Raw genomic sequence first — 25,158 nt, 5'->3', positions numbered from 1 at the left:
AGTGATGACCCACCGATTCTTTGTAACCCTATTATAATTTCCCCGATCCCCGCCCCTTGCCCACCCACCGATAGAGCTATCAAATGGGCCGGGTCGGGCCAGCCCAGTCCAATCCTCTGGGCTTTTGACCCGGTCCGGTCCAAAATATGATCGGGCCTCAAAATAGCAAGCCCAACCCAACTTCTATCAGACCATCAGGCGGTAAGGCCAAACCCACCCAATAATTTTTTTTCTTAAATTTTGATTTTTTTGCTATTAAAATGAGTAAAAAATGAAAAAAAAAATTAAATCTACTAACATCAAATCAAATCATCAATTCATAAATATAATTAGAGATAAAATAAAAATTTTAAATAATACTATTGTATGTCAAATCACAACAAAAAAATAAATGAAAATCCTATATCCGAGCACAAGCGAGAATAAATAAATCAAGCACCCCAGCAAAGTCATGATAGAAGGTTTAATAATTTTACGTAAATACTCGTTCCCACAACTAGGGCTGTCGATCGGTTCGGGTTCGGTTACCCATACTCGAATTTTTGGTTACCCGAACCCAAAATTGCCATATTTCACTAACTGTTCCCGAACCGTTTTAGGTGTTCGGTTATCCAATAACCGCTTCGGTTACCCGATTCGGTTATTTGGGTATTCGAAATACCCATTTAAAAAATTAAAACTCAAATAATTTACTAGATAGAAGATTTGAACCTTAGTCTCTAGAAAATAAACAAAACAACTTATCCACTAGACTAAAGTTTATTCTTATACTTTAAACATATGATAATTGATGGGGTTACTCTGAATTTTCAAGCGATAAAAAAAATTCATTTGTGGAACCCATCCATTAGAATCTCCAAGAAACTGCTGAAAATTTCTATTTGCAGCTATGTTAAACTCTAGGATTTATTAGAAATATAATTTGGATGTTAGGGATAAAATAGTATATTTATTATTATTTTTATTTTTATTTTAAAAAATGGGCTATAAAGAGTAAAAATAAGGCTATGAATAGAATCACCCCTTCAAAAATCACCACTAAACAATTTGTTAGCATCATTAAACACTATGTTACCGTCGCTTACAATATTTAACTCCTAACCACCAAATAACATAAACTTACATTCTTAATATTATACAAATTTCTAACATTATTTATAATTTATTCTGCATTTTGATGAAACTCCTAGCCTCATTCTCAAATAATTCTTCACCATTCACGCCTCCTTCCTTCTTCTCTTGAATTATACACGAATTATACCATCATTCACGCCTAATTATACACGAATTATACCATCCTTCTTCTCTTCAATTCGTGCATCTTTCCATACAAACAAGTTAAGAACCGTGTACTCCATACACCATTGAAAAAATAGAAGAACCGTGCACTCCATACACCATGAGCGATAGTGATACTCAATCCGATTATGAGGGGGAAGAGGCACAACATATACAACGAGGAAGTCGCCCGAGTACATCAAGGAGGAGGGAACAATACCCGACGCCGAATCCGGTAAGTAACCGTGCCTTATATTTGTCAAAATTTGAATTTATGTGTTTTGTGTTGTTAAAAGTGACAATACATAGTAGTAGCATTTGTGATAAAATAAATAAGTTAAGTATCAAGGGTCATAAAAAAATAAGTTTTGTAGCACCTTTTGACCTAAAGTACTTAAGTACAAGTCAATAAAGTGAATGATAGTGACATATTACTTATTTTTTATTTAAAAATAAGCAAATAAAACAAAAATCTGATTCTCTCTCTATTCACGTTAAAATGGGCGTTATTTTATGTGGTTTAATTTGATTCTATTATCCAACTGAGGCGTTAAAATGAGGCGTGATTTTTAAAATTTTATGTGGGTTATTATATGGGTTTATGGCGTGATTTTATGTGGGTATTAAAACCATATCTTATGGTTGTTGGGTGCATTTATACCAACTCAAAGTCATACACAACTTGTTAAGGAAACAACCTTAAATTCACGAAATTAAATGCTCCGTACACGGTTGTTGGTGAGTAGTTAATGAAGGATATCAACCAAATGTTCATTCATCAGACATTTGAGCAAGAAAGAAGAAGAAAATCCTCTCAATACACATACACGCCTCGTACACGGTTGCTCATAATTTCAAAAAAAATTCATCTAAAGGCTTATATTACATAAGGTATGTCAAATAATTTTTTTTTAAAATTTCGACTGTACACGGTTAATGTTCTTGAGTACACGGTTGTACACGGTTTGATTTTTAGTGATTTTTTGTTGTTTATTTCGATAATTATGTTATATATATGACTTATTACATGTTTTGGACTAAAAAACGGCCTCAAAAAACACTCTCTACGTAAATTACCTTATTTTTGCACCCTTAGTGTTTTGCCGTACACGGTTGGGTTGAATATGATTTTGATTTTATTTTTAGCCTGTTTGTATATTCAGTTCATGTATTAGGGTACACGATTTCCTATTTGTGTATTTAAATGTTGTATTTTTGTCGTTTTGAAGCAGATGTCGTTTTAAGCAATCGTTATACGGCACAGTGGTCAGTGGAAATTAACCGAGTATGAAGGCGGCGATGAGGTTGTCGTGTATGTGTCTAAGGAAGAGCTTTGTCATGCGAAGTTGATGCAAGAGGTGCACGATCAATTAAACGAGGATGGACGATCCACTTATATGCTTTTCTACATATCAACCACGGACGAAGGGAAAAATAAAAGTAGCTTTGAAGGCCGATTCAGATTTGAACCGGCTGATTTCCGAGCATGAGAAATATCCAGTTGTTTACGTGATCGAGAAGGACAAACAATCTGCGGCTCCAAGTCCTCAGAATCAGGAGCGGGTATATTATGAGGGGCAACGTTCTACTGTGTTTCCTATCGAGACAGACGTTGGAAGAAGTAGGGACGATTCATCGTCGCAGGAGGAGGAAGACGAGTCCGAGTCTTCGGATGAGGAAGAAGAGGCGATACTACGCAGAGAGATATTGGATTCAGTGTCGACTGAACAGGAAGCGTGGAGACAGACAGGGCCTCAGAATTTCACATCGGATTATCAGCGCGGTATCGAGCCTCGTGGCGGAGTTCAACAGCTTGAGGCACGTGACTGGGGGTTTCAGTCCTCGATTTTGACGATGCGTCGGCATTAGGTTGGGAGGATTCTAACGTATTGGAGAGCGGGATATTATCAGTGGGGGCTCTATTTCGGTCGAAGGATAATTTGGCGATCGCTGTTGGCCTGTATCATATGGAGAATCACGTGGAGTACGCCGTGGATCGTTCCAGTACGACCCGTTTGTGGTTTGTTTGCAAGCATGACAACGATTGTCCGTTCATGCTGCGAGCCGTTTAGAGTGCATCGATCTGGAGAGTGATCAAGGTGGTGATGGATCATACCTGCCACACGGATTTGAATCGCATTGCCCCGAGACAGATTCCGGCGAGGGTTGTTGGAAGATATTTTGCACGGAAATTGGTAGGCAAGGGCGTCGTTTTGAAGCCGAAGGAAGATATTTTGCACGGAAACATGGAGATCAGCTTTTCTGGCACCCCCACTCCTCGTATGCATGTCGCTCCCGTATGTCGTTCCAATCTGGCAAATTCGGATGCAACGAAGCGAACTCTCTGACGAGGGTCTCCTACAATCACAAAAAAAATCATGATTAATTTATAGGTAGTTTTATATACATAAACACAAATTATTCTACCAAAAACTTACATAAAATTCCAGAAAAGCTACCGGCGTTCTAGCCCGTGTCACACCTGCAGTGAGTTTCGTCTGCCCCTGAGCTATCCACCCCTGATTGATTCTAAGCCGTCGAAGAGCCTTCAGATTCCAGAGGTCTAAGATCTGCTTAAAAAAATCATGATTAATTATCGACAACGCAAATCTTAAGAAACACAATAATATCAAATTATTATACCTCCCCGTCGAACTCCTCGCGAGGATCCATAATCCGGTGGAATAGCTCCTGGGTCATCACAAAGCTCGTCTCGAGCACTGTAACAAAAGTACCTGGCGGCGCTGTCATAAACTCCTTGAAGCCTTGTTTCTTCGCTTTCATCACCCCCTTACCATACGGCAAGGCCGGGTCAATGACATACGGACTCTGCACTGCAGCAGACGGCCTAAGCAAGCGGTGAGGCCTCTCTCTAGCATCCGCCTCCTCCTCTGATGAAGTCCAGGTAAAATTCACATCATCATCTACATCCCCCGACTTAGGCGCAGGGGTCTCTGGACTATGATACCCAGCCGGTGTCTCTGGGCGATCACTGTGACATGAGGCAGATCACCTCAAAGATGTCTGCCTCTCACCATGATGTGAGGCTGATCGCCTCAAAAATGCCTCCCTCTCACTGTGGCATGAGGCAAATCGTCGCTGACTCGCATGGGGTGGATCATCTCCATGCTCTGATCGTCTCTGACTGCCACGAGGCGGATCCTCTCCATGCTGTGATCGACTATGACTCCGATGCTGCCGATCAGGCTCTCCAACTGAGTGCCTATGGCTCACATGATGCGGATCCTCACGAAATGATCGCCTAGGACTAGGAATGTGAGATGTAGACCGTCTGTGACTGGGTCTCGGTTGGTCGAACTCCTCACTCCCGTGTCTATAACGACTGTCATGGCTGGATGATGATCTATGCCTCCTCGAAGAAGAGCGTCTCCCAAAGATGTCCTTCACAGCGGCTATGACCTTCTTCGTAATTTTGGCGACCAGTCCATGCTCAGAGTCGTCATCTACAAGCTCGCGCCGCATCTCAGGGATCGCGGTCCGGATATGCTTATGTGTGAAACGGGCAATCATGTCATCATCACGTCGCCTCCAATAATCCTCATCTCGATCTGCCCGAGGCTCCCTATTATCAAACTCCTCTGACTTGCGTCGCTTCGACGGGCTGCCAGCCGGATCAACATAAGTCTGTCTATGTCGCTCGACATGGACAGGCTGCTTCTCACGAGCCTTCTCTGCTAGTGAGCTACTCATCGGCACAGGGGGAGGCCTAACTGGAGGAGGCCTAACAGGAGGAGGAGGTTCCGGTACAAGTGGCTCTGTCAAGCCGGCATATCTCCCCTGAGGTTGAAATCGTACAGCAAATGGGTCGGGACATCTCAGGGTCTGCAAATACCATGAATCATTCTCGTCCTCGACCGGTTCGAGTGTCCGGTGATAAACATCCTGCACAAAGATGAATCGATCATTTTTCATTATTCGTTAATCATAACATAATAAAAGGATTGAAACTGTAAAAAAACAACAATAATTACCTCATCAACATCGAAAAAATGGGCGAAGTCAGAAGCTGACTTCCAAGTCGTCCAGTTGATCAATCGTGGCATCTGGAAGCCCGAGTCTAGAGCCCCACACGCGCGGCTCAACCTCGGAACGACCTCATACGACCAAATCTGTAATGCCCATATGGGTCCATAGAAGTGGTACGTCCTCCTATTCCCGGTAATCTCCGAGGGATGCTTCTTCAAAACACTAATCCCATGGCACAAAATCTGGAATGAGTAAGAGCCCTACGGGAAGTCGATCCATGCCTGATCCTCCTCGACCAGTGCCCACACCCAATCGTGCACGTGTTTATAATCTCGACAGAAGATGAGATCATACGCCACGAGAATATTGGCCACCCTCAAATAATCCTCGGTACTATTGCCCAAATTACGGTTAACGAACCGCTTGCGCAGATCCTTCACTTCCACCCTTTTGCCTCTAAAAACTCGATGCCATAGACTCTGCTTCCCAACACGGTGATCCACATTAGGATCAAAACCCTGCGGGAATGGCCCGAAGCACAACCCCGTCACCAGACAATACTCCAATGCGCCGAATCGAGTGTCGTGTCCACCAACGTGGAACCACTTATCCCACGGACCGAATTCTTGGTCATACAACTCCTGTGCAAGAAGATGGTGCAGTGCGGCATTCGCACTATCCTGCCTCTTCAACTTAAGTAACCGCCCAAATGGACCTCCCTTAAATTCTTCAAAACATCGGTAATGCGTCAGATAGGTCTCCACTTCCTTCAATGTTTTGTCCCTGATGTAGTGATTGATTCGTCCGGCATAACCTTGCATGTGCGGACGTAACCAAACATGTCTCGGAGGCTGCAATTAATTCAAAATGATGATTAGTATAAAAAAATATCAATCGTGTACGATTCTAGACCAACCGTGTATAACCGTGTACAGATGAACAAACCCTGTACGGTTGTACACGGTTAAATCGTGTACGAAAAATACCTCTATACGTCTAAAATACACAATTAGGGCATATTACATAATTTAAAATCAACCGTGTACGATTCTAGAGCAACCGTGTCACATAATTGTCTAACCGTGTACAACCGTGTACTGAAGAACCGTGTACGGATGAACAAACCGTGTACGATTGTACACGGTTAGACAATTATGTGACACAGTTAGGATTAAATGATGTAATATGTCATAATTGTGTATTTTTAACGTACAATGGTATTTTTCGTACACGATTCAACCGTGTACAATCGTACACGGTTTGTTCATCCGTACACGGTTGTACACGGTTGCTCTAGAATCATACACGGTTGATTTTAAATTATGTAATATGCCCCAATTGTGTATTTTAGACGTATAGAGGTATTTTTCGTACACGATTTAACCGTGTACAACCGTACACGGTTGTACACGGTTGGTCTAGAATCGTACACGGTTGATATTTTTTTTATACTAATCATCATTTTGAATTAATTGCAGCCTCCGAGACATGTTTGGTTACGTCCACACATGCAAGGTTATGCCGGACGAATCAATCACTACATCAGGGACAAAACATTGAAGGAAGTGAAGACCTGTCTGACGCATTACCGATGTTTTGAAGAATTTAAGGGAGGTCCGTTTGGGCGGTTACTTAAGTTGAAGAGGCAAGATAGTGCGAATGCCGCACTGCACCATCTTCTTGCACGGGAGTTGTATGACCAAGAATTCGGTCCGTGGGAGAAGTGGTTCCACGTTGGTGGACACGACACTCGATTCGGCGCATTGGAGTATTGTCTGGTGACGGGGTTATGCTTCGGGCCATCCCCGCAGGGTTTTGATCCTAATGTGGATCACCGTGTTGGGAAGCAGAGTCTATGGCATTGAGTTTTTAGAGGCAAGAAGGTGGAAGTGAAGGATCTGCGCAAGCGGTTCGTTAACCGCAATTTGGGCAATAGTGCCGAGGATTATTTGAGGGTGGCCAATATTCTCGTGGCGTATGATCTCATCTTCTGTCGAGATTATAAACACGTGCACGATTGGGTGTGGGCACTGGTCAAGGAGGATCAGGCATGGATCGACTTCCCGTGGGGCTCTTACTCATTCCAGATTTTGTGCCATGGGATGGGTGTGTTGAAGAAGCATCCATCGAAGATTACCGGGAATAGGAGGACGTACCACTTCTATGGGCCCATATGGGCATTACAGATTTGGTCGTATGAGGTCGTTCCGAGGTTGGGCCGCGCGTGTGGGGCTCTAGACTCGGGCTTCCAGATGCCACGATTGATCAACTGGACGACTTGGAAGTCGGCTTCTGACTTCGCCCATTTTTTCGATGTTGATGAGGTAATTATTGTTGTTTTTTTACAGTTTCAATCCTTTTATTATGTTATGATTAACGAATAATGAAAAATGATCGATTCATCTTTGTGCAGGATGTTTATCACCGGACACTCGAACCGGTCGAGGACGAGAATAATTCATGGTATTTGCATACCCTGAGATGTCCCGACCCATTTGCTGTACGATTTCAGCCTCAGGGGAGATATGCCGGCTTGACAGATCCACTTGTACCGGAACCTCCTCCTCTTGTTAGGCCTCTCCCTGTGCCGAGGAGTAGCTCACGAGCAGAGAAGGCTCGTGAAAAGCAGCCTGTCCATGTCGAGTGACATAGACAGACGTATGTTCATCCGGCTGGCAGCCCGTCGAAGCGGCGCAGGTCAGAGGAGTTTGATGATAGGGAGCCTCGGGCAGATCGAGATGAGGATTATTGGAGGCGACGTGATGATGACCTACTTGCCCGTTTCACACAGGAGCATATCCGGTGATCCCTGAGATGTGCCGCGAGCTTGTAGATGACGACTCTGAGCATGGACTGGTCGCCAAAATTACGAAGAAGGTCATAGCCGCTGTGAAGGACATCTTTGGGAGACGCTCTTCTTCGAGGAGGCATAGATCATCATCCAGCTATGCCAGTCGTCATAGACACGGGAGTGAGGAGTTCGACCAGCCGAGACCCGGTCACAGACGGTCTACATCTCACATTTCTAGTCATAGGCGATCATTTCGTGAGGATCCGCCTCATGTGAGCCATATGCACTCAGTTGGAGAGCCTGATCGGCAACATCAGAGTCATAGTCGATCACAGCATGGAGAGGATCCGCCTCGTGGCAGTCAGAGACGATCAAAGCATGGAGAGGATCCACCCCATGCGAGTCAGCGGCGATCTGCCTCACGTCACAGTGAGAGGGAGACATCTTTGAGGCGATCAGCCTCACATCATGGTGAGAGGCAGACATCTTTGAGGCGATCCGCCTCACGTCACAGTGATCGCCCAGAGACATCGGCTGGGTATCATAGTCCAGAGACCCCTGCGCCTAAGCCGAGGGATGTAGATGATGATGTGAATTTTACCTGGACTTCATTAGAGGAGGATACGGATGCTAGATAGAGGCCTCACCGCTTGCTTAGGCCGTCTGCTGCAGTGCAGAGTCCGTATGTCATTGACCCGGCCTTGCCGTATGGTAAGGGGGTGATGAATGCGAAGAAGCGGGGCTTCAGAGAGTTTATGACAGCGCCGTCGGGTACTTTTGTTACAGTGCTCGAGACGCGTTTTGTGATGACCCAGGAGCTATTCCACCGGATTATGGATCCTCGCGAGGAGTTCGACGGGGAGGTATAATAATTTGATATTATTGTGTTTCTTAAGATTTGCGTTGTCGATAATTAATCATGATTTTTTTAAGCAGATCTTAGACCTCTGGAATCTGAAGGCTCTTCGACGGCTTAGAATCAATCAGGAGTGGATAGCTCGGGGGCAGACGAAACTCACTGCAGGTGTGACACGGGCTAGAACGTCGATAGCTTTTCTGGAATTTTATGTAAGTTTTTGGTAGAATAATTTGTGTTTATGTATATAAAACTACCTATAATTTAATCATGATTTTTTTTGTGATTGTAGGAGACCCTCGTCAGAGAGTTCGCTTCGTTGCATCCGAATTTGCCAGATTGGAACGACATACGGGAGCGACATGCATACGAGGAGTGGGTGGTGCCAGAAAAGCTGATCTCCATGTTTTCGTGCAAAATATCTTCCTTCGGCTTCAAAACGACGCCCTTGCCTACCAATTTCCGTGCAAAATATCTTCCAACAACCCTCGCCGGAATCTGTCTCGGGGCAATGCGATTCAAATCCGTGTGGCAGGTATGATCCATCACCACCTTGATCACTCTCCAGATCGATGCACTCTAAACGGCTCGCAGCATGAACGGACAATCGTTGTCATGCTTGCAAACAAACCACAAACGGGTCGTACTGGAACGATCCACGGCGTACTCCACGTGATTCTCCATATGATACAGGCCAACAGCGATCGCTAAATTATCCTTCGATCGAAATAGAGCCCCCACTGATAATATCCCGCTCTCCAATACGTTAGAATCCTCCCAACCTAATGCCGACGCATCGTCAAAATCGAGGACTGAAACCCCCAGTCACGTGCCTCAAGCTGTTGAACTTCGCCACGAGGCTCGATATCGGGCTGATAATCCGATGTGAAATTCTGAGGCCCTGTCTGTCTCCACGCTTCTTGTTCAGTCGACACTGAATCCAATATCTCTCTGCATAGTATCGCCTCTTCTTCCTCATCCGAAGACTCGGACTCGTCTTCCTCCTCCTGCGACGATGAATCGTCCCTACTTCTTCCAACGTCTGTCTCGATAGGAAACACAGTAGAACGTTGTCCCTCATAATATACCCGCTCCTGATTTTGAGGAACCGGAGCCGTAGATTGTTTGCCCTTCTCGATCACGTAAACAACAGGATATTTCTTCTGCTCGAAAATCAGTCGGTTCAAATCTAAATCGGCCTTCAAAGCCACTTTTATTTTTCGCCCTTCGTTCGTGGTCGATATGTAGAAAAGCATATAAGTGGATCGTTCATTTTCGTTTAATTGATCATGCACCTCTTGCATCAACTTCGCATGACAAATCTCTTCATTTGACACATACACGACAACCTCATCGCCGTCTTCATACTCAGTTAATTCGGAAGCTTATGTGAAAGATCTGAAAAATTAATTCGGACGCTTATGTGAAAGATTTGAAAAATTGGCCGATTATGAAGCTACCCATGGCCAATGAACATTAATTCGGAAGCTTATGTGAAAGATTTGAAAAATTGGCAGATTATATCCATGGCCAATGAACATAAATTATATAAATTCGGAAACTTATGTTGAAGATCTGGAAAATGTTGCTACCGGGTACACGATCGAGATATTACAAAATAAATATTTTGAGATATTACAACCCAAAATAATTGAAAATATTACAAAAGAGAATAATTTGAGAAATTACAACTCAAATAATTTTATACAACTGAAATATACTGTATAAATAAATTATACGTATAAAATAAGTCGAGTCGAGATGAATCTCTTCCCGCAAGAAGATTATCGCCCCGGTAGTGCTCTTTGGTTTAGGCGTATCTTCCCCAAAGGTAAAACGACTTCGTCTCGTCGGATGTAGCACCACAATCCGGCGAGCTCCGGCGAACTGAATAAGAATCGAAAATTGAGCTAGAGGTTGTATAGGATGAGGTGGAATGCAGAATGCAGAATATGTTGTGAGTTGTCAGTGTATTCTGAAGCTCACAACACACCCATATTTATAGGTGTTAAACCAAGTGTGAACGGCCGGTGTGAACAGACGGCAGTCAACTCCGGCGGAGTCCGGTCCGGCGGCGGCGGTAGGTGGCCTCAATCGTTGAAGGTTGAAGCTGTCAAGTGTGGCACGCAGAAGTTGAAACTGGAGTGTTTCTGCTGCTGCTGCAGAGCTTCTGGAAGGTGAGGTAGGTGATGGGCTGAAGTGTTGGGCCTAGAATTAATTCTGTTGGGCCAAAATAATTAAATCCTGTTGGGCTAAAATAAAAGCCCAATGGAGTTGGTCCAAAAGAATAGTTTGGGCCCCAAACACCACCCCAAAGCACCAATTGCCAAGATCCAAGTCCGAGTCCGAGTCCGAGTCCGGCCTGTCCAGCTCCGGCTCCGGCGTCGTCGGCGTCGTCGCGCGCGTGCGTGTGTGTGTGCGCGAGGCTAGTACTTAGATCAAGCCCACTAGCAAGCCCACAAGTCAATTTATCAACTCCATGTGCTTTGCTATTCTTATACATGAAAAACATCTCTATGTTTTCCAATGTGGGATAAATAACATAGCATAATAAATGTTATTTTCTCTCTTCAACATCCAAACTTTGACATACAATATCTCACTCACCGGAAATCGGTTTTGAGACTTCAAGTATATCACATTGATCTACTCGAAATGTAGATTAACATCCAATAATTATTTTAATTAAATAATAAATATTTAATTAAATAATAATTTTCAGATATGGCATAAAACCATATTTCCAACAATCCCCCACATGAGTGAGAAATCAGTATGCGAATGTATGCAGACATTTAGCTCAGTCCTCTTAAGAAACAACATTGCATTTGAAAAGGTAGCTTGTGGCTTTGAACCTGCCATAGTCAATGTTATCGAGTATATCGGCGGCCTAGTGGATTGTGTTCCTTGAACTAGTCCTCCTCGGTGTATACTGAGTCAACAATATTGACACAATATTGCTTCAATCCTTATTCATTCTCACGTTTGTGTCCATTACAGACCTTGGAACACCTCTTTGGATTCATAAGTGTTTCAATCGAAGCGGCCCCACTTCACACTTACATAGGTGACTCTTAACTCAAGTATCCTGCTATACTTGTCCTCTTCGAGGAGTTCTAGAGTCATTAAAAGTCAAAGACTTAACCTCACCACGTGCAGGTTTTCGAACACTCACTGTTCTACAAGGAATAGGCAATTCGAGTGTTCAACACACGGATTTTCATAGCTTAGTTGTCCCATTGAACCAAGTTCTTGGGATCCTCCAGTCATCATGGTTGGGTTTCCACTATGATTATCCTTAATTTGTGGAGTTCAAACCCATTCCCCCTAACAGTTTATACATCTGATCTCGATGGATACTTTTTGTCAAAGGATCCGCTATGTTATCAATTGATCTTATATAATCAATTGTGATAACTCCACTAGTGATCAGATGTCTCACGGTATTATGACGTCGACGAATATGTCTCGACTTACCGTTATACAAATGGTTTTGTGCTCGTCCGATAGCAGCTTGACTATCACAATGAATTATTACGGACGACACAGGTTTCGACCAACATGGAATATCCTCGAGGAAATTTTTAAGCCACTCGGCCTCTTCACCAGCTTTATCCAAAGCTATGAATTCTGATTCCATGGTCGATCTAGCAATACATGTTTGCTTCTTGGATTTCCAAGACAAAACACCACCCCCCACAATGAATACATAACCGCTCGTTGAAAATGAGTCTTTTGCATCAGATATCCAATTTGCATCACAGTACCCTTCAAGTACAGAGGGCTCCCTAGTATAATGAATCGCATAGTTTTGAGTATATTTCAAATATCTCAAAACCCTTTCAAGAGCTTTCCAATGTTCATTACTAGGGTTAGCTGTAAAGCTGCTCAACTTGTTGACCGAGCATGCTATATCGGGACGAGTGCAATTTGTTAGATACATCAAGCTCCCAATAATCTTCGCATATTCTATCGCGTCAACAGGTTCTCCCTTGTGTACACTCAAATGCACACTAGGTTCCCATGGTGTCTTAGCTATTGGCTTGTCAAAAGCGTTGAATTTCTTTAACACTTTCTCAACGTAGTGAGATTGTGTTATAGCAATACCATCAGGTATTCTTAGAATTTTAATTCCAATGATAACATCAGCTAAGCCCATATTTTTAATGCTAAAATTTTTACTTAGCATGCCTTTGGTTTCTTGAGTCACTCGGGAATTACTTCCCATGATGAGCATGTCATCTACATAAAGACAAACAATAACATATCCGGTCCATAGACATTAGCTTTTCTAACTCGTTCCCCACGTCTCAGTTCTACATCCATAGGTTTAGACCTTGGTCTTTTCCTATTAGGTGGTACAAGATTAGAACCCGTGGCATCATCTACTTGAGTAGAATTACTAGCTACTTCCATAGGTTTAGAACCTGTAGCATCACCATCAACTCCATCATTAGAGTTCGATGTAACTTTATCCTTGTTAGGATAGATATTTTCAAAGAATATAACATTCCTTGATTTTATCGTTGTCCCAACATGTATATCAGGTATCTCCGATCTGTGCACTATAAAACGATAGGCACTGCTATTAAGTGCATAACCAATGAAGATACAATCCACCGTTTTAGGTCCTATTGTAACTTGCTTTGGTAAAGGCACTTCTACCTTGGCTAAACACCCCCACACTTTGAGGTATTTATACGAAGGTTTTCTTCCTTTCCATAGCTCATAGGGAGTTACATCTTTCCCTTTGAGAGGAATTTTGTTCAAGATATAATTGGCCGTTAATACAGCTTCTCCCCACATGTTTTGGGGTAATCCTGAACTAATCAACAAGGCGTTCATCATCTCCTTAAGAGTTCGGTTCTTGCGTTCAGCAACGCCGTTAGATTGTGGTGAATAAGGTGCCGTAGTTTGATGTATTATACCACTTTCGTTGCCTAATTCAGCAAACGGAGCTACATATTCTCCACCTCTATCACTTCGAACCATCTTAATTCGACATCCAAGTTGATTCTCGGCTTCATTTTTGAAGTTTCTAAAAGCTTCAATAGCCTCATCTTTACTTTTCAATAAGTAAAGGTAACAATACTTTGTGCAATCGTCTATAAAGGTGATAAAGTACTTCTTGCCACCTCTAGTTTGCACGAACTTTAAATCACAAACATCGGTGTGAATAAGTTCCAAAGGTTGAGTGCTCCTTTCTACCGATTTAAACGGTAACTTAGCCATTTTGGCTTCAACACAAACTTCACATTTTTCTTGTGAGTTGTATTCATCAACTTTTAGTAAATTCATTTTTACTAATCTCTTTATAGCATTTAGATTAACATGTCCAAGTCTACAATGCCATAAATCAGAACACTCAATCAAGTAAGCAGAAGAAGTTGATGCATTTTTATTGATTTTAGCCTTGGCAGGCTTACAAGCTCTTACTCCAAGTTTGAAAAGTCCTTCGGAGGCATAGCCTTTCCCTAGGAACTTTCCCCACTTGCGTATTACAACATAGTCAGATTTGAAAAACAATTCAAAATCCTTTTTCGTAAGCCTAAAGCCCGAAATTAAATTCTTTCGGACAGTTGGAACGTGTAATACGTCTTTCAATGTGATCTTCACGCCCGACGTGAGTTGAAGAATCACATCTCCCATGCCAAGGACTTGGGATGTCCACTCGCTAGCCTCCATTATCGTTTTGTTTTCCACTTCCTTGTAGTTGTGGAACAACTCACGATTTATTCATATATGGACGGTAGCGCCGGTGTCCACGAACCAAGCGTTAGGGTTGTCCACATGATTCACCTCGGAGATCATGGCAGCAAAGTCATCTTGGCTCCAATCGTCGAAGTCCTTCTCGACGTTGTTCACGTTGCTCTTTGCCTTCTTCCGCTTTGGCTTGCGGCAATCCTTAGCCATGTGACCTTGTTTGTCACAATTAAACATACACCATCAAACTTTGATGGTTGACTACCGCCTTGCTTCCTTTTACCCTTATTATTAGGGTTAGGGCGACCACGTTTGTTGGAGGGACCGCCTTTCTCGGTGAGATTGGCCTTTGCCTCCATCGGAGCTTTTTCCTTTTGATCACGACTTCTCACGTGATCCTCCATTTGAAGCTTGGATATCAATATCGGCACGGACATCTCCGAGCGCTCATGCTTCAAAAGATTTTGAAATTTCCTCCAACTAGGAGGTAATTTCTCTATGATGATTGCAACTAGAAATGCATCCGCCAAGGGCATCCCTTCGGCTTGAACCTCATGTGAAAGATTTTGGAACTCTTCCACTTAGTCCATCAATGGCCGCGAGTCGACCATTTTATATTCCAACCATTTGGCGACGACATACTTGGTAGTATTCGCCTTGTCCACTTGATACTTTAGATCAAGGGCCTCCCACAATTGTTTCGCGGTTTCATGAACCTTGAAAACACGGTAGAGCCGTTCGTCCAGAGACATGAGAACGGTGTTACGGCATAAGTAGTCGCCGTGGCACCAGTTCAAATATTCGGCACGAATTTCTTGGCTCGTCTCCCCTTCACTCGGGGTTGGAGGTTTATCCTCCATCAAGAATCCGGCAAACCCCACGGTTGTGAGGTAGAATAGCATCTTTTCTTGTCAATATTTGAAATTCTTGCCCGAGAACGTTGATGGTTTCTCGACAAGACCAATAGTTCTAGATGTTTGCAATGGGGCCATGGTTGAAGATGAAGCCCCCATTGATGCAAACGAGAAAAACATTGATGACGTAGTTGAACCGATGGTTGCAGAGGTGGTGGAGCCGTCCATATTGATGTCGGTGTGAGCCATTTCTCGAACGTGTATCAACGGCAGAGAAATAATCTTCTTGCGATTGTTGCTACCGGGTACACGATCGAGATATTACAAAATAAATATTTTGAGATATTACAACTCAAAATAATTGAAAATATTACAAAAGAGAATAATTTGAGAAATTACAACTCAAATAATTTTATACAACTGAAATATACTATATAAATAAATTATACGTATAAAATAAGTCGAGTCGAGATGAATCTCTTCCCGGAAGAAGATTATCGCCCCGGTAGTGCTCTTTGGTTTAGGCGTATCTTCCCCAAAGGTAAAACGACTTCGTCTCGCCGGATGTAGCACCTGCTACCGGGTACACGATCGAGATATTACAAAATAAATATTTTGAGATATTACAACTCAAAATAATTGAAAATATTACAAAAGAGAATAATTTGAGAAATTACAACTCAAATAATTTTATACAACTGAAATATACTGTATAAATAAATTATACGTATAAAATAAGTCGAGTCGAGATGAATCTCTTCTCGCAAGAAGATTATCGCCCCGGTAGTGCTCTTTGGTTTAGGCGTATCTTCCCCAAAGGTAAAACGACTTCGTCTCGTCGGATGTAGCACCACAATCCGGCGAGCTCCGGCGAACTGAATAAGGATCGAAAATTGAGCTAGAGGTTGTATAGGATGAGGTGGAATGCAGAATGCAGAATATGTTGTGAGTTGTCAGTGTATATATGGTTTTATGTCATATCTGAAAATTATTATTTAATTAAATATTTATTATTTAATTAAAATAATTATTGGATGTTAATCTACATCTCGAGTAGATCAACGTGATATACTTGAAGTCTCAAAACCGATTTTCGGTGAGTGAGATATTGTATGTCAAAGTTTGGATGTTGAAGAGGGAAAATAACATTTATTATGCTATGTTATTTATCCCACATTGGAAAACATAGAGATGTTTTTCATGTATAAGAATAGCAAAGCACATGGAGTTGATAAATTGACTTGTGGGCTTGCTAGTGGGCTTGATCTAAGTACTAGCCTCGCGCACACACACACCCGCGCGCGACGACGACGACGACGACGGCGGAGACGGAGCCTGACGGGCCGGACTCGGACTCGGACTCGGATCTTGGATCTTGGTGCTTGGTGCTTTGGGGTGGTGTTTGGGGCCCAAACTATTCTTTTGGACCAACTCCATTGGGCTTTTATTTTAGCCCAACAGGATTTAATTATTTTGGCCCAATAGAATTAATTCTAGGCCCAACACTTCAGCCCATCACGTACCTCACCTTCCAGAAGCTCTGCAGCAGCAGCAGAAACACTCCAGTTTCAACTTCTGCGTGCCACACTTGACAGCTTCAACCTTCAACGATTGAGGCCACCTACCGCCGCCGCTGGACCGGACTCCGCCGGAGTTGACTGCCGTCCGTTCACACCGGCCGTTCACACCTTCCATTCACACTTGGTTTAACACCTATAAATATGGGTGTGTTGTGAGCTTCAGAATACACTGACAACTCACAACATATTCTGCATTCTGCATTCCACCTCATCATATACAACCTCTAGCTCAGTTTTCGATCCTTATTCAGTTCGCCGAAGCTCGCCGGATTGTGGTGCTACATCCGACGAGACGAAGTCGTTTTACCTTTGGGGAAGATACGCCTAAACCAAAGAGCACTACCCGGAGCTCGCCGGATTATGGTGCTACATCCGCCGGAGTTGACTGCCGTCTGTTCACACCGGCCGTTCACACTTGGTTTAACACCTATAAATATGGGTGTGTTGTGAGCTTCAGAATACACTGACAACTCACAACATATTCTGCATTCTGTATTCCACCTCATCCTATACAACCTCTAGCTCAGTTTTCGATCCTTATTCAGTTCGCCGGAGTTCACCGGATTGTGGTGCTACATCCGACGAGACGAAGTCGTTTTACCTTTGGGGAAGATACGCCTAAACCAAATAGCACTACCGGGGCGATAATCTTCTTGCGGGAAGAGATTCATCTCGACTCGACTTATTTTATACGTATAATTTATTTATACAGTATATTTCAGTTGTATAAAATTATTTGAGTTGTAATTTCTCAAATTATTCTCTTTTGTAATATTTTCAATTATTTTGAGTTGTAATATCTCAAAATATTTATTTTGTAATATCTCGATCGTGTACCCGGTAGCAACAATCGCAAGAAGATTATTTCTCTGCCGTTGATACACGTTCGAGAAATGGCTCACACCGACATCAATATGGACGGCTCCACCACCTCTGCAACCATCGGTTCAACTACGTCATCAATGTTTTCCTCGTTTGCATCAATGGGGGCTTTATCTTCAACCATGGCCACATTGCAAACATCTAGAACTATTGGTCTTGCCGGGAAACCATCAACGTTCTCGGGCAAGAATTTCAAATATTAGCAAGAAAAGATGCTATTCTACCTCACAACCGTGGGGTTTGCCGGATTCTTGATGGAGGATAAACCTCCAACCCCGAGTGAAGTGGAGACGAGCCAAGAAATTCGTGCCGAATATTTGAACTGGTGCCACGGCGACTACTTGTGCCGTAACACCGTTCTCATGTCTCTGGACGAACGGCTCTACCGTGTTTTCAAGGTTCATAAAACCGCGAAACAATTGTGGGAGGCCCTTGATCTAAAGTATCAAGTGGACAAGGCGAATACTACCAAGTATGTCGTCGCCAAATGGTTGGAATATAAAATGGTCGACTCCCGGCCATTGATGGACCAAGTGGAAGAGTTCCAAAATCTTTCACATGAGGTTCAAGCCGAAGGGATGCCCTTGGCGGATGCATTGCTAGTTGCAATCATCATAGAGAAATTACCTCCTAGTTGGAGGAAATTTCAAAATCTTTTGAAGCATGAGCGCTCGGAGATGTCCGTGCCGATATTGATATCCAAGCTTCAAATGGAGGATCACGTGAGAAGTCGTGATCAAAAGGAAAAAGCTCCGATGGAGGCAAAGGCCAATCTCACCGAGAAAGGCGGTCCCTCCAACAAACGTGGTCGCCCTAACCCTAATAATAAGGGTAAAAGGAAGCAAGGCGGTAGTCAACCATCAAAGTTTGATGGTGTATGTTTTAATTGTGACAAACAAGGTCACATGGCTAAGGATTGCCGCAAGCCAAAGCGGAAGAAGGCAAAGAGCAACGTGAACAACGTCGAGAAGGACTTCGACGATTGGAACCAAGATGACTTTGCTGCCATGATCTCCGAGGTGAATCATGTGGACAACCCTAACGCTTGGTTCGTGGACACCGGCGCTACCGTCCATATATGAATAAATCGTGAGTTGTTCCACAACTACAAGGAAGTGGAAAACAAAACGATAATGGAGGCTAGCGAGCGGACATCCCAAGTCCTTGGCATGGGAGATGTGATTCTTCAACTCACGTCGGGCGTGAAGATCACATTGAAAGACGTATTACACGTTCCAACTGTCCGAAAGAATTTAATTTCGGGCTTTAGGCTTACGAAAAAGGATTTTGAATTGTTTTTCAAATCTGACTATGTTGTAATACGCAAGTGGGGAAAGTTCATAGGGAAAGGCTATGCCTCCGAAGGACTTTTCAAACTTGGAGTAAGAGCTTGTAAGCCTGCCAAGGCTAAAATCAATAAAAATGCATCAACTTCTTCTGCTTACTTGATTGAGTGTTCTGATTTATGGCATTGTAGACTTGGACATGTTAATCTAAATGCTATAAAGAGATTAGTAAAAATGAATTTACTAAAAGTTGATGAATACAACTCACAAGAAAAATGTGAAGTTTGTGTTGAAGCCAAAATGGCTAAGTTACCGTTTAAATCGGTAGAAAGGAGCACTCAACCTTTGGAACTTATTCACACCGATGTTTGTGATTTAAAGTTCGTGCAAACTAGAGGTGGCAAGAAGTATTTTATCACCTTTATAGACGATTGCACAAAGTATTGTTACCTTTACTTATTGAAAAGTAAAGATGAGGCTATTGAAGCTTTTAGAAACTTCAAAAATGAAGCCGAGAATCAACTTGGATGTCGAATTAAGATGGTTCGAAGTGATAGAGGTGGAGAATATGTAGCTCCGTTTGCTGAATTAGGCAACGAAAGTGGTATAATACATCAAACTACGGCACCTTATTCACCACAATCTAACGGCGTTGCTGAACGCAAGAACCGAACTCGTAAGGAGATGATGAACGCCTTGTTGATTAGTTCAGGATTACCCCAAAACATGTGGGGAGAAGCTGTATTAACGGCCAATTATATCTTGAACAAAATTCCTCTCAAAGGGAAAGATGTAACTCCCTATGAGCTATGGAAAGGAAGAAAACCTTCGTATAAATACCTCAAAGTGTGGGGGTGTTTAGCCAAGGTAGAAGTGCCTTTACCAAAGCAAGTTACAATAGGACCTAAAACGGTGGATTGTATCTTCATTGGTTATGCACTTAATAGCAGTGCCTATCGTTTTATAGTGCACAGATCGGAGATACCTGATATACATGTTGGGACAACGATAAAATCAAGGAATGCTATATTCTTTGAAAATATCTATCCTAACAAGGATAAAGTTACATCGAACTCTAATGATGGAGTTGATGGTGATGCTACAGGTTCTAAACCTATGGAAGTAGCTAGTAATTCTACTCAAGTAGATGATGCCACGGGTTCTAATCTTGTACCACCTAATAGGAAAAGACCAAGGTCTAAACCTATGGATGTAGAACCGAGGCGTGGGGAACGAGTTAGAAAAGCTAATGTCTATGGACCGGATTATGTTGTCTTGATGCTAGATGGCGAACCGGTGACGATTAAAGAAGCTATGTCTGGCTCAAATGCAGCTCTCTGGAAAGAAGCCATCGATATTGAGATTGAGTCCATTATGCAGAATCATACTTGGGTGCTAGCAGATCTACCACCTGGTGCTAAAGCTTTAGGATGCAAATGGATCCTAAAGAAGAAGTACAAATCTGATGGTACTATAGATAAGTACAAAGCCCGACTTGTCGTTCAAGGTTTCAGGCAGAAAGAAGGGTACGATTTCTTCGATACCTATTCACCTGTAACTAGACTAACATCTATTCGGATGCTTCTCGCTATTGCTGCCTTGCACAATCTCGAGATTCACCAAATGGATGTGAAAACTGTGTTCTTGTATGGCGAGTTGGAAGATGAAATATATATGAAGCAGCCTGAAGGGTTTGTAGTACCTGGGCAAGAGCACAAAGTATGCGAACTTCAAAGGTCTTTATATGGGTTGAAGCAAGCACCGCTTCAATGGCATTTAAAATTTGACAGTGTAATGTTGTCAAATGGATTCAGAATCAATGAGTGCGATAAATGTATCTACATTAAGAATTCTAATAACGGATATGTTATTGTTTGTCTTTATGTAGATGACATGCTCATCATGGGAAGTAATTCCCGAGTGACTCAAGAAACCAAAGGCATGCTAAGTAAAAATTTTAGCATTAAAAATATGGGCTTAGCTGATGTTATCCTTGGAATTAAAATTCTAAGAAGACCTGATGGTATTGCTATAACACAATCTCACTACGTTGAGAAAGTGTTAAAGAAATTCAACGCTTTTGACAAGCCAATAGCTAAGACACCATGGGAACCTAGTGTGCATTTGAGTGTACACAAGGGAGAACCTGTTGACGCGATAGAATATGCAAAGATTATTGGGAGCTTGATGTATCTAACAAATTGCACTCGTCCCGATATAGCATGCTCGGTCAACAAGTTGAGCAGCTTTACAGCTAACCCTAGTAATGAACATTGGAAAGCTCTTGAAAGGGTTTTAAGATATTTGAAATATACTCAAAACTATGCGATTCATTATACTAGGGGGCCCTCTGTACTTGAAGGGTACTGTGATGCAAATTGGATATCTGATGCAAAAGACTCGTTTTCAACGAGCGGTTATGTATTCACTGTGGGGGGGTGGTGCTGTGTCTTGGAAATCCAAGAAGCAAACACGTATTGCTAGATCGACCATGGAATCAGAATTCATAGCTTTGGATAAAGCTGGTGAAGAGACCGAGTGGCTTAAAAATTTCCTCGAGGATATTCCATGTTGGTCGAAACCTGTGTCGTCCGTAATAATTCATTGTGATAGTCAAGCTGCTATCGGACGAGCACAAAACCATTTGTATAACGGTAAGTCGAGACATATTCGTCGACGTCATAATACCGTGAGACATCTGATCACTAGTGGAGTTATCACAATTGATTATATAAGATCAATTGATAACATAGCGGATCCTTTGACAAAAAGTATCCATCAAGATCAGATGTATAAACTGTTAGGGGGAATGGGTTTGAAGTCCACAAATTAAGGATAATCATAGTGGAAACCCAATCATGATGACTAGAGGATCCCAAGAACTTGGTTCAATGGGACAACTAAGCTATGAAAATCCGTGTGTTGAACACTCGAATTGCCTATTCCTTGTAGAACAGTGAGTGTTCGGAAACCTGCACGTGGTGAGGTTAAGGCTTTGACTTTTAATGACTCTAGAATTCCTCGAAGAGGACAAGTATAGCAGGATACTTGAGTTAAGAGTCACCTATGTAAGTGTGAAGTGGGGCCGCTTCGATTGAAACACTTATGAATCCAAAGAGGTGTTCCAAGGCCTGTAATGGACACAAACGTGAGAACGAATAAGGATTGAAGCAATATTGTGTCAATATTGTTGACTCAGTATACACCGAGGAGGACTAGTTCAAGGAACACAATCCACTAGGCCGCCGATATACTCGATAACATTGACTATGGCAGGTTCAAAGCCACAAGCTACCTTTCCAAATGCAATGTTGTTTCTTAAGATGACTGAGCTAAATGTCTGCATACATTCGCATACTGATTTCTCACTCATGTGGGGGATTGTTGGAAATATGGTTTTATGCCATATCTGAAAATTATTATTTAATTAAATATTTATTATTTAATTAAAATAATTATTGGATGTTAATCTACATCTCGAGTAGATCAACGTGATATACTTGAAGTCTCAAAATCGATTTCCGGTGAGTGAGATATTGTATGTCAAAGTTTGGATGTTGAAGAGGGAAAATAACATTTATTATGCTATGTTATTTATCCCACATTGGAAAACATAGAGATGTTTTTCATGTATAAGAATAGCAAAGCACATGGAGTTGATAAATTGACTTGTGGGCTTGCTAGTGGGCTTGATCTAAGTACTAGCCTCGCGCACACACACACGCACGCGCGCGACGACGACGACGACGCCGGAGCCGGAGCCGGATAGGCCGGAGCCGGATAGGCCGGACTCGGACTCGGACTCGGACTTGGATCTTGGCAATTGGTGCTTTGGGGTGGTGTTTGGGGCCCAAACTATTCTTTTGGACCAACTCCATTGGGCTTTTATTTTAGCCCAACAGGATTTAATTATTTTGGCCCAACAGAATTAATTCTAGGCCCAACACTTCAGCCCATCACCTACCTCACCTTCCAGAAGCTCTGCAGCAGCAGCAGAAACACTCCAGTTTCAACTTCTGCGTGCCACACTTGACAGCTTCAACCTTCAACGATTGAGGCCACCTACCGCCGCCGCCGGACTGGACTCCGCCGGAGTTGACTGCCGTCCGTTCACACCGGCCGTTCACACCTTCCATTCACACTTGGTTTAACACCTATAAATATGGGTGTGTTGTGAGCTTCAGAATACACTGACAACTCACAACATATTCTGCATTCTGCATTCCACCTCATCATATACAACCTCTAGCTCAGTTTTCGATCCTTATTCAGTTCGCCGAAGCTCGCCGGATTGTGGTGCTACATCCGACGAGACGAAGTCGTTTTACCTTTGGGGAAGATACGCCTAAACCAAAGAGCACTACCCGGAGCTCGCCGGATTATGGTGCTACATCCGACGAGACGAAGTCGTTTTACCTTTGGGGAAGATACGCCTAAACCAAAGAGCACTACCGGGGCGATAATCTTCTTGCGGGAAGAGATTCATCTCGACTCGACTTATTTTATACGTATAATTTATTTATACAGTATATTTCAGTTGTATAAAATTATTTGAGTTGTAATTTCTCAAATTATTCTCTTTTGTAATATTTTCAATTATTTTGAGCGATAATCTTCTTGCGGGAAGAGATTCATCTCGACTCGACTTATTTTATACGTATAATTTATTTATACAGTATATTTCAGTTGTATAAAATTATTTGAGTTGTAATTTTTTAAATTATTCTCTTTTGTAATATTTTCAATTATTTTGAGTTGTAATATCTCAAAATATTTATTTTGTAATATCTCGATCGTGTACCCGGTAGCAACAATCTTTTTTTTCTCTGCCGTTGATATACCGAGCTCGGCCCGTCCGGCTCCGGCGTCGTCGTCGCGCGCGTGTGTGTGTGTGTGCGCGAGGCTATTACTTAGATCAAGCCCACTAGCAAGCCCACAAGTCAATTTATCAACTCCATGTGCTTTGCTATTCTTATACATGAAAAACATCTTTATGTTTTCCAATGTGGGATAAATAACATAGCATAATAAATGTTATTTTCCCTCTTCAACATCCAAACTTTGACATACAATATCTCACTCACCGAAAATCGGTTTTGAGACTTCAAGTATATCACGTTGATCTACTCGAGATGTAGATTAACATCCAATAATTATTTTAATTAAATAATAATTATTTAATTAAATAATAATTTTCAGATATGGCATAAAACCATATTTCCAACATAAAATTACGAGATTATGAAGCTATCCACGACCAATGAACATTAACCATAATTATGTGAACGATATGAAAAATTACCAGATTATATATGAAGCTATCCATGGCGAAGGAGTGCATCATAGCTCTCTTCGCACCAGCAACTGAACTCAAGGCTAGACTGCCACTCCATATCACCCATTATTCCGACCATCTTTAGTTACGAGCAACTCAGAACAAAGAAGAATTGGGTATAATTAGCTAGGTTTGAGGTAAGCTGGATTTGGGGAGAAAGAAGGGTTTTTTTTTTTTTTTTTTATCTTCTCTCGAGGAGAAGAGGCATTCTCATCTCCGTTTGTTCACATTCAATAATGCAATAAATAAGAAAAGAACCAACCGACAGCAAGTACACGTAGACCAACAATAATGCATAAACTTTAACTTGGTGGGGGCCGCTTCTAAAACTGGAAAATAAATTTAAATTACAAGAGAAATAGTTTATTCATTCCTAACCAACTACTACAGTCTACAAAGTAGATACAGAAAGAAACTACTTCTTGATCCAGTCTCTTGCGCCAACCTTTTTATTTTCCTGCCGCATAAGAAAAAAATTATTAATTTAGAGGGATATTATATCGATAAGTTAATAATTTATTAATTAAAAGAGTGGTCTCTCAATTTAATAAAAATAAATGGATTCATGTATGCTTCATTGAATATATTCATGTATCAAACAATTCC

General features: G+C 42.1%; 1 protein-coding gene and 1 long non-coding RNA gene across 4 annotated transcripts; one reads left to right on the top strand and one right to left on the bottom strand.

Moving 5' to 3' along the window:
• Positions 1–1,914: 1,914 nt before the first annotated feature.
• LOC131020084 (NKAP family protein UM04995-like) lies at positions 1,915–24,783 on the bottom strand. 3 transcript variants are annotated; one of them, XM_057948738.1, is made up of 5 exons: positions 24,520–24,783; positions 5,271–6,116; positions 3,922–5,181; positions 3,717–3,848; positions 2,397–3,636 (listed from the first exon to the last, which is right to left on the bottom strand). In XM_057948738.1, exons 2-3 carry the CDS (start codon positions 5,340–5,342, stop codon positions 4,288–4,290), a joined length of 966 nt encoding a protein of 321 aa, XP_057804721.1. In that variant the 5' UTR covers positions 5,343–6,116; positions 24,520–24,783; the 3' UTR covers positions 2,397–3,636; positions 3,717–3,848; positions 3,922–4,287. The 3 variants fall into 3 exon arrangements, with proteins under 3 accessions (XP_057804720.1, XP_057804722.1, XP_057804721.1); XM_057948737.1 differs by having other exon boundaries at positions 1,915–3,848; XM_057948739.1 differs by lacking the exon at positions 24,520–24,783 and having other exon boundaries at positions 1,915–3,848; positions 5,271–6,365.
• On the top strand, positions 8,828–9,939 carry LOC131020085 (uncharacterized). Its single transcript, XR_009100604.1, has 2 exons — positions 8,828–8,919; positions 8,993–9,939. It is a non-coding gene; the product is annotated as an uncharacterized LOC131020085 (long non-coding RNA).
• Positions 24,784–25,158: the final 375 nt, after the last annotated feature.

Source organism: Salvia miltiorrhiza, chromosome 4 (genome assembly GCF_028751815.1).
Source record: "Salvia miltiorrhiza cultivar Shanhuang (shh) chromosome 4, IMPLAD_Smil_shh, whole genome shotgun sequence".
Taxonomy (NCBI): Eukaryota; Viridiplantae; Streptophyta; class Magnoliopsida; order Lamiales; family Lamiaceae; genus Salvia; species Salvia miltiorrhiza.
This window is presented reverse-complemented; position numbering and strand designations above follow the sequence as displayed.

Bases quoted from the DNA above. Each gene is read 5' to 3' on its own strand.
- LOC131020084 (XM_057948737.1), bottom strand. From the start codon at position 5,342: ATGCCACGATTGATCAACTGGACGACTTGGAAGTCAGCTTCTGACTTC. The intron at 5,182-5,270 runs GTAATTATTGTT...ATCTTTGTGCAG, and splicing joins ATTTTTTCGATGTTGATGAG to GATGTTTATCACCGGACACT.